Genomic DNA, 9,523 nt, shown 5'->3' on the forward strand with positions numbered 1-9,523 from the left:
TTTTACTATTTTATGCTCAACTTTCCAAATGTTCATATTTCATAATCATATAACTTAATTACTACATCAATGTTTTAGATTTTACTACTCAAACACATAGAATTCAAATTTTTTTTCAAAATTTAAAATGTGGCCCTTACTTTAATTTTTATCAAATTAAATCATTTTTCAACTTACTCATCCAAATAATATTCAAAACAAATATTTACCACTTTCAACAATTAAACATAAATTTTATCTATAAATTTATATTCCCTAATGTACTGAAATTAACAATTTAGCTTAATTAAGTAAATGAAGATTAATTAAAATTAAAATATGATTAATTAAAATATAAATAAGCTTTATGAAATAAACTCAATTAAACAATGAAAAGATAATAAAATCTCAAATGTAGTGTAACGCCCTGACTTTCTTATTTTTGTTTTGTGGGTATTTGATACAAGTGTGTATCTATTTCAGTGGTTAAGTGTTTTGGGTGCGTGTGAAAAGTCTGATCTTGGTTAATTTTGTTATTTTTGGATCAAGCCTTATTCTTTTTCAGTGGGTTTATATTAAATTATCTGTAAATTTATATCAAAATGAGCTTGCTGGTTCAAGTGGTGGTAAGGGAGTTTGTGTGTTAGAGATTCTGAGTTCAAATCCCTACGTGAGCAAGAGTGTTATTCTTGCTCAGCTTTGGGATAGAGTTTTGATTGTGTTGGAATTCTAAGTAGTAGGTGGTTGTGATTGAGGATGTAGTGGGATGTGGAAGTTATCTGATATCTTTTCTTTTCTTTTTGCTAAAATTTCCTCTCTCCTCTAGAGAAATCTGACGTTAATTTTTTATTGTTTTTCCCCTGTCTGACTTTTTGTTCTTCTTTTTGGAATCATTGTTTTGTTCTTCTTCTTTGGCTCTGTTGGTGATTTTATCTTTCAATTGTGCCATTGGTTGTCGGGCTCTCTAATCGGTTGGGTGGGTAAGGCGTCTTTTCCTTTAACATTTGATTTGGGATTTTAGCAATGACAATCTGTAGCGATTGATTGGTGGTGATTCGTGTTTAGGGTCAGATCGAGGAGCAAGGAATTTCACTCTAGCAGTTTAGTGCACGTTGGAAGTGGTTTATCATTGGTGGTAAGTCAATTTCGTGTTGACTCTTGTTGTCGAATTGTTAGTCAATCTGCTAAATCACTGTTGGATACTTTGATTTTAGGTTTTGAAAGGTTCGGGATAGTTTTCACATCAAATCGATACTAGGTGTGTTCCTAAAATGAGAAAAACTGCACTGTCGACACCATATGGGTGTGTGGTCACCTATGTGGTCAACGAAGGTATGGCTGTGCGCAGCACACGGCCGTGTGGGCCACACAGGCAAGGCCAAACTGGGCGTGTGGGCATGTCACACGGGCATGTGGATTATTAGGCCAGGTCGTGTGGGCCACATGGGCGTGTGGACCTACACGGGCATGTCACATGGGCATGTGGGCCTATTTTTCTGAAATTTTCCCTAGGGTCGTACGGGTCCCTCAAATCGACTGTGGGTCTACTGTAGGGTCAGTAAAGACTAACTAAACCCTAGTTTGTATGCTATGATATTTTGATTGACTGATCTGAGTATTGTACTAAATGTATACCTGTCTGTACTTTTATCTGTATATAAACATGCTGATCATATTAATCTGTTATACTGTATCTGATAATTCTGTATCTTTGACTGGAGTGGGATTTGTATATATATGGAGGAAGTGTTCTGTACGGCGGATGTCACTAGGGGTGAGCAAAACTCGATTCGACTCGATAAAATCGAAAAAAATTTGAATTTTGAGTTAAACGAATCGAGTTATTCGAGTCAACTCGAATTTTTTTTTGAAATTTGAGTTCGAATCGAGATGAGTTTTTAAATTCGAATAACTCGAATAATTCGAATATCAAACTATAATATTTTACATTTTTTCCCTAAACTCCCAAACCTTTTTATTTTTCCCTCAAAACTTTTATTCCTTCCCACTTTCCCCCCAAAACTTTTACTCCACTCCTATCCCAACCCCCCTATCTACCCAAAATCCATTTCCCACCAAAATTTTACAATCCCAATTACTTTTTCTCAAAATTTTACTCCCAAAAACCCTCAAAACTTTTTATTTTCCCCTCAAATTTTTAATCCCTCCCACTTTCCCCTTAAAACTTTTACTTCCTTCCCATTCTACCCCATCTACCCCAAACCCATCCCCCCTAATTTTTTTAATATTTTTCCTCCAAAATTTTACTCCCCCTATTTACTTTCTCTCAAACTTTTACTCTCTAAAACTTTTTATTTTCCCCCTAAACTTTTACTTCTCACCCTTTACTCCAAATAAAAAATCAAAATTATCCAAAAAATCCCTAAACATAAATAGTAATAATTTTATTTATATCTACTATTTATATTATTAAATTAAATTTCACATTTTATATTATTTATATTATTGAATTGTTTAGTCATATTGAATATTTATATTAAAATTGAATTATTAATGATGCCATAAAATATTCGTGTTAAAATTTTATATTGGTATCAATTTCACATTTTATTTTTAAAATAACTTTTATTAAAAATCAAATTTTTACATTTAATATATTTTTAATTCCAAAATACATAGTGACAAAAATATGAAGATAATTGAAGCAACTAAGTAAGCAAAGAAGCTAACCCATATATAAAAGATTAATAAATAAATTATGAGGTGATGAAAGTTAATAAAAAATTTGATTACGGTGGATAAATTTTATTACGATGGGTGACAGTGGTTACATGGACCCAAAATTATTTTTTAAAATTTAACTCGAACAAATATATTCGATTCAATTCGATTCGAATTTCATCTCACTCGACTCAATTCGAGAAAATTTCAAATCAAATTAGGATGATAAAATATGATTCGTCAACTCGATTAACTTGAAATTTTTTCATTCGATTCGATTCGATTCGATCGAATGCTCACCCCTAGATGTCGCCTATATTCTGGCAACTCGGCTGCGTATTATCTGAAATGTGTCTTAATGGCACAATATGGTGTGTAGGGATAGGTGGGTGTTTTTAACCCCACATGGTGTGATGGGATGGACGGAGATGGTGTGTAGAAGAAGGGGTTAGGACCTTGGCATATCTGCTATTTGAATATGAATCTGCTATCTGAATCTGAATATGATATCTAAATCTGAATCTGAAACTGAGTCTATATCTACTTCTGATTTTGTATATGATGCTGTATGTTTGTATGCTTAATTTTGTTGGGTTACACACTGAGTTTACGTAAACTCATATCTATCTGTCTATTTTGTCAGGTAATCCACAGGCTTAGGTGGATCAGTGCGGCAGAGACTCAGCGGTGACCACTCATTCGTAAACTATTTAAAGTCATTAATTTATGGTTTAATTACGATTTTGGTTTTATTCTAAGAGTTTGTAATTTCTGGGACTCTCCAGACTTAATGATTTTTAACCTTTATCTTTGGTTTGTTGTTTTTCTTCTACATGCTTGATAAAACTGTTTTATGAAATTGACAGTTTTTATGCAAATAAAAGGTGTTTCTAAAAATACGAACTGGGTTTTTGAAATTGAATGGTTTTCGAAAGCTTCTGCTCTAAAATCACGTTTAAAGGCAAAATAAGTAATTGAACAACATTTTGACACTGGATACAAGCAAGTAAGAGTTGGAAGGAAACGTTAGTGGTTTTATCATTTGAAACTCGTTTTAAAACTCATTCCTTGTGACACCTTCAGATTTGGCCATAATGTTTAGGTTGGGTTTGGGGTGTTACATGTAGGTTTATTTCACTAAAAGTAGCTTTTATGAAATATTTCAATAAATCTGTCAAATAACATAAAATATTTTACACAGATTCATCGAAACACAAAAAAAAAATTAGCTTTTCTAGAAAAACAAGTCATTTTCCAGAAATCAATTTTTGGAAGTCATTTTCAATTAAACAAACAGGGCCTTATAATATCTAGGACATATATTTATATTTATACTTTAATTGTACTTGTACTTATTACACTTTAAACAAATTCATTTATTTACATTCAAGCTATCAATTTGAAAAACATTGAGTTAAAAGTTTTTTGGGGAATAAGTAAAAATATTTTAAAATTAAGTTATTTTTGGTTTGTCTGTCCTACATAAAATTCATCTTATTAATTTCTTATTCTAAATAAAAAAAGTGAGATTTTAAGGGCATTTTTCAAGTAAATTACAAGAATAATTATCTAATTATAACATTCTTTCTATTTTGGTTTAATATTTTAGTCATTTCCCATTAGTTATCATTAGATGAGTGATGAAAAAGTAGTGTGATATTTTTTTGTCGGCCTAATAATTAATTTAGCTCTTTAATATTTACATATTTTATCAATTTGATTCTAAATCTAAAAATTAATCAATAAATTTTTATCAAAAAAACAACTAAACCCTCTCTCACTCTTAGCAATACAAACTACTCCACCCTTTCGTCAACCGCAGTTACATGACCAATCACCATTTGGATCAAAGGTTTTTGAGAGCTCCATCTATTTTTTTTATCGGGTAAACTTAAGTTTTATTTTAGTTACTTAAATATGAAAAGTAATAATTTGATTACCCACGCTTTCAACATTAGATTTTTGGTCACTCATATGTAGAACAATGTGGCATTCTTTTTATTGGCATAATAATATTAACTTTAACTTTTATATATTATGCCAATTTGATCATAATTCTAAAATATTTAGCCTTCGTCAATTTAATATTGATTCTAAAGAATCCAATATATATATATATATAAATACTAAAAATTTCAAAAAAGTATAATTAATTTAAAAGAGATCAATATCAAAACTATACATGAGCTTTGGTCTAATGTGTAATGTTATATATTTAGCACCATTTTACGTTGATCTATTGCATACAAAAACAATTATATTAATCCAATATGACAATAAATGTATGTATTCATTTCTTTAAATATATACAAATGAACCAAAATCAAAGTTTCATGTATACATATGAACCGCAATTCAGTTTTTATGTATATAATTGTATCAACTCAAAATTCATGTGTCAAATTACATATTAAACTAAATTTCGTATTTATCCCGTTCAAAAATACATAAAAGTATAAAAAAATTGATTATTTTTGTATGAATGATGTATAATTTTTATGTAATGGTTATTATTGATAGTGGTGAACCTAATTCATCCCTGTCGGTGCATCTGCTTCTATCAATTGTTTGTACAAACCTAGACATGATTCTGCAATTTGTTTTGGTTTTTGAATTGGTCCTTTTGTAACTGTGTGTTGTAAGTTTTATTTTTATTATTATGCAAACTTATTCCATTGGTATCCCAAATAAACATTGTGGAAACACAAATTGGTGAAAATAGTGTTAATAAAATTAAATATTTGGATTAAATATTTAATTGGTGAAAATGGTGTTAATAAAAATGTAGTGACTAAATCGAAAAAACAAATTTATAAGAGGATGAAAGTTGTTGTTTACCCTTAAGTTTTTCTAAGTTGTACCGAAACAAAATGGAAATTAAAAGGGTGCTCGATGCAGGGCCCTGTTTTATCCAGTGTTCCGACGTGGCAAGATCACAACCATCAACTTAACTTGCTATACCCAAGTCGAACCATCGATCTTTTTTCGAAGATAAGAAAACAGAGTCAACAAAAACAGAGAGCAGTTCCGCCTAAACTCGCAAAATCTGTCCCAAATTCTTCCCGAAACCAATAGTTAAAAAGAAAAATGAGCTTCTCTCCATTAACAAGGTCAAAATCCCATTTCAATACGGAAAAGAAATGGATTTCAACTGTTTAGATTATTTTTCCTAATTCTTTTTTCTTCTTTACCGTTTGAAATGCAGTGCTTGCAGTTCCTTGGGTGTTAAATCATCAAGCTTGATAGTGCAGTTGGGTTTTCACACTGCTGAAAATAACAAGTTCCCTGGAGCTTTTGTTTCATCCCCCAAAAGAACAAAAATTAAGAAGTTTTCTATAGCTTGCTCTTCTACTGGTATAGTTCATTGCTCCATCTCTTTGTTTTTCTTTTCCCCCTTTTAGTTTGGTTGTCTGGGTTTCTTATGTTTGGAGATTGATTTAAAATGGGTTGTCATCTGTTTATTCATTGCATTGGTTTTATTAGAATATTTTGGGTGTTTAGTGAATATTATGAAGGTAGTAATAAGGCGAATTTTGATTTAGACTTGAATGCATTCTGTGAGAAGCTAGAATTGGCACCTTATGGTGGAAATGTGGTCAAGGTTCTATTTGGATAATGAAGACTGTTTGTTCTGAATATGCCAACCTGGTTGGAAGATAAGGCCAGGCCAGACTCGAAATGGATTACATTCTTTGTATAAGCTTGTTTCTTTGAGTAATGTAATGGTTGAAGCATGGATGGGGGATTGGTACGCCTTGGTTTAGGATCTAACAGTTAGCTCTTGAGCTTTAATATCAAATTTTATTAAGGTGATGTTTTACATTTTTTTATTTTTTGAAGAGATGATAATATGATGAATGTTCTTAGTTCTAAAAGCTGTGAAATTTTGTGTAACCTGTATGAATTTGACTATTATTTCTCCTTGCTAGTGGAAAAGGAATTTTGTTATTGATGTTGGTATGCTAGTGATGGCAACAACATTCTTGTCTTTGGCCTTCAGAGGTATTATAAACTTACGCACCTTATCTCCATTCATCTTTTATTTAGATCCATTGTTGGTTAAGGCTGCAAGAGGAGATCCTGTAAGTCGGCCTCCTGCATGGATGATGCGGCAGGCAGGAAGGTATATGGCTGTTTACAGAAAGCTTGCTGAGAAACACCCATCCTTCAGAGAGAGGTCAGAGACAACTGATCTCATTGTGGAAATTTCTCTGCAGCCTTGGGAAGCTTTCCGTCCTGATGGAGTGATAATTTTCTCTGATATACTTACTCCACTGCCTGCTTTTGGGGTCCCATTTGACATTGAAGAAGTAAGGGGCCCTGTTATTCAGTCACCAATTCGCTTTGAGGACGATTTGAAGGCATTGCATCCGATTGACTTGGAAAAGCTACACTTTGTTGGAGAATCACTTAAGATTTTGCGCCAGGAGGTGACTCTCCTTTTTCATGCGTTATAGCTAGAATTCTGATTAATATAATTGGCATTTTTTATTGTACCTTCTATTTTTATGTAGGTTGGAGGTCATGCAGCAGTACTAGGTTTTGTTGGAGCCCCTTGGACGATCGCCACATATATAGTAGAGGGAGGTACAACCCGAACTTATACAACCATAAAGAGTATGTGCCACACAGCACCAAATTTATTGAGGACACTTCTTTCTCATTTAACAAAGGCAATATCCGAGTACATTATTTACCAAGTGGAGTCTGGAGCACATTGCATACAAATATTTGATTCTTGGGGTGGGCAACTACCACCTGACATGTGGGAGCAATGGTCAAAGCCTTACATAACTGAGGTAAATTGGAATTTACAGCAGATCTCGTTACTTTTGTCATGAAAATAATGAAACTATGCATACTTTTGTCTTCAATAGGTAATTGTCTCTTCCATCACTAGTTACTACATGCAATCAACTCCTATTTGGTGGTTTGAGAAATTTTGTCTCAGATAATATGTTGTTATATCTTTTAATTTGACCCTTGTACTCATTTATTGGGTTCCTTCAATTGCAGATTGTGAGTGTAGTACGAAATAAATGCCCTAAAACTCCTCTTGTTCTCTACATTAACGGTAACGGTGGCCTTCTTGAACGCATGAAAGGAACTGGGGTTGATGTGATTGGACTTGACTGGACAGTGGATATGGCTGATGCAAGGAAGCGTTTGGGTAGCTATATCAGTGTGCAGGGAAATGTCGACCCTGCTTACTTGTTTTCTCCACTTTCTGCAGTGACGAAAGAAATTCAAAGGTTTGCCATTTCAAACTGTGTTTGATTTTCGTTATGGCCAATGTAAGAAAATCAGCCCCATCGGTTCAGTGTTTAAACTGGTGCAATCTGTTTTTCAGGGTCGTTAAGTGTGCAGGACCACGCGGTCACATTCTTAACTTGGGTCATGGAGTTCTAGTCGGGACACCCGAAGAAGCTGTTGCACATTTCTTTGACGTCTCAAAAAGCTTGAACTATGACGGTTCATCCCAAAATCATTCGATGGAGGAATCTAAATTGTTAGTTTGAGAACATTATGGTTAAGCAAAATCCTTTGATATTTTTCTATGAATTGACTAAGCTGATATCTTATCCTCGCATCACGATCTCCAATCAACTTCCATTTTTTGATAGGGGCTGATTGGGGTATCCTTCTTGTACATGCATGTGGATAAGCCGGTAGGTATTTCTGTTGTGCCAGTACTAAATGTTGGGGATGAATATATATCCTGATTTTTGTTATGTACATGAAGTCCGAGTATTTATTCGAGTTTTCCCCCCTTTAACCTGGTTGGGAGAGGATATGATCGGAAGAGATGTTCGAGAGCGTCAAAGTGACGAGCAGAAACTTGGATATAAGGATCACAACCAGGTATTTATATATGTAGTGCAATCATTTCACTCAATGGTAGATTTTCCCCATTCATACATTACCTGAATGTAGGTATATTATATGGTCTTGGGTGGGTATGCCTCTAACACGAGTGTATTTATTTATTCATGTTCTTTTAACTCGCATTCATGCATGCGAGTGTTAAGATACAAAGTGAGTAGCCGTTAGAACTCTAGATTGTTGAAGGAATTATAATTGAAATAATACATATTTCATTTTAGATTTTTCTTTAATAAGACTTTTAGATGTTTTTAAAAATATTATCTTTTAGCTTATTTTCCTTAAAATTTTATCATTGATCATGATTTGAACAAAAGATATTATTAGCTATTGAACATTAGAGATTATTTTATTAAAAGAGAATCCATCAACACCAAATTTTAAATATAATTTTTAAATAAAATTAAAAATATTTCTTGCTAATCAAGTCACATATTTTTTCATTTATAATGTTATAGAGAAAAGATTATAATAAATAGGGCACCAAGTCATCTTATATTCATTTAAATTTATTTAATAATATTTCAACAATTACAACGGTGTCACGTCATTTTATATCTTTTTTAATTATTTAATGACGTTTTAACAAATTTTTTCTTTGTCAATGATACATAATTTTGAAAAATTTTTAAACTTGAACCTCGGACTCTAGACCCCGAACCTTGAATTTGAACTTCGAACTTGAAACCCTCAACCTTGAACCTTAAATTATAAACTCAAAATTTGAGGGTATAAGGTTTAGGGTTATGGGTTCAAGTTAAAAAAATACCAAAATTATATATTAATGACATGAAAAAATTTGATGAAATGTCATTAAAAAATTGGAAAGTGATTAGGATGACGTGGCACACTTATTTCATACAATCCTTTCTCAATATGATAATAGAGGACTTGAAGTTAGAGATGCTCATTGGATTAGATGTACTAGGTTGAGTTCATGTCGGGTCTAAGTATAATATTAATATACTTTATGCTTGCT

The 9,523-nt window shown here is 32.5% G+C and overlaps 1 protein-coding gene across 2 annotated transcripts; it reads left to right on the forward strand.

Moving 5' to 3' along the window:
• The first annotated feature begins 5,648 nt into the window (after positions 1-5,648).
• LOC108450158 (uroporphyrinogen decarboxylase 1, chloroplastic-like) lies at positions 5,649-8,802 on the forward strand. Of its 2 annotated transcripts, XM_017747662.2 has the most exons (7): positions 5,649-5,771; positions 5,867-6,015; positions 6,709-7,091; positions 7,176-7,460; positions 7,678-7,913; positions 8,012-8,170; positions 8,286-8,802. In XM_017747662.2, exons 1-7 carry the CDS (start codon positions 5,749-5,751, stop codon positions 8,290-8,292), a joined length of 1,242 nt encoding a protein of 413 aa, XP_017603151.1. In that variant the 5' UTR covers positions 5,649-5,748; the 3' UTR covers positions 8,293-8,802. The 2 variants fall into 2 exon arrangements, with proteins under 2 accessions (XP_017603151.1, XP_017603150.1); XM_017747661.2 differs by having other exon boundaries at positions 8,012-8,802.
• Positions 8,803-9,523: the final 721 nt, after the last annotated feature.

Source organism: Gossypium arboreum, chromosome 5, assembly GCF_025698485.1.
Source record: "Gossypium arboreum isolate Shixiya-1 chromosome 5, ASM2569848v2, whole genome shotgun sequence".
Lineage (NCBI taxonomy): Eukaryota > Viridiplantae > Streptophyta > Magnoliopsida > Malvales > Malvaceae > Gossypium > Gossypium arboreum.

Bases quoted from the DNA above. Each gene is read 5' to 3' on its own strand.
- LOC108450158 (XM_017747661.2), top strand. From the start codon at position 5,749: ATGAGCTTCTCTCCATTAACAAG. The intron at 6,016-6,708 runs GTATAGTTCATT...TCTTTTATTTAG, and splicing joins TATAGCTTGCTCTTCTACTG to ATCCATTGTTGGTTAAGGCT. The intron at 7,092-7,175 runs GTGACTCTCCTT...ATTTTTATGTAG, and splicing joins TTAAGATTTTGCGCCAGGAG to GTTGGAGGTCATGCAGCAGT.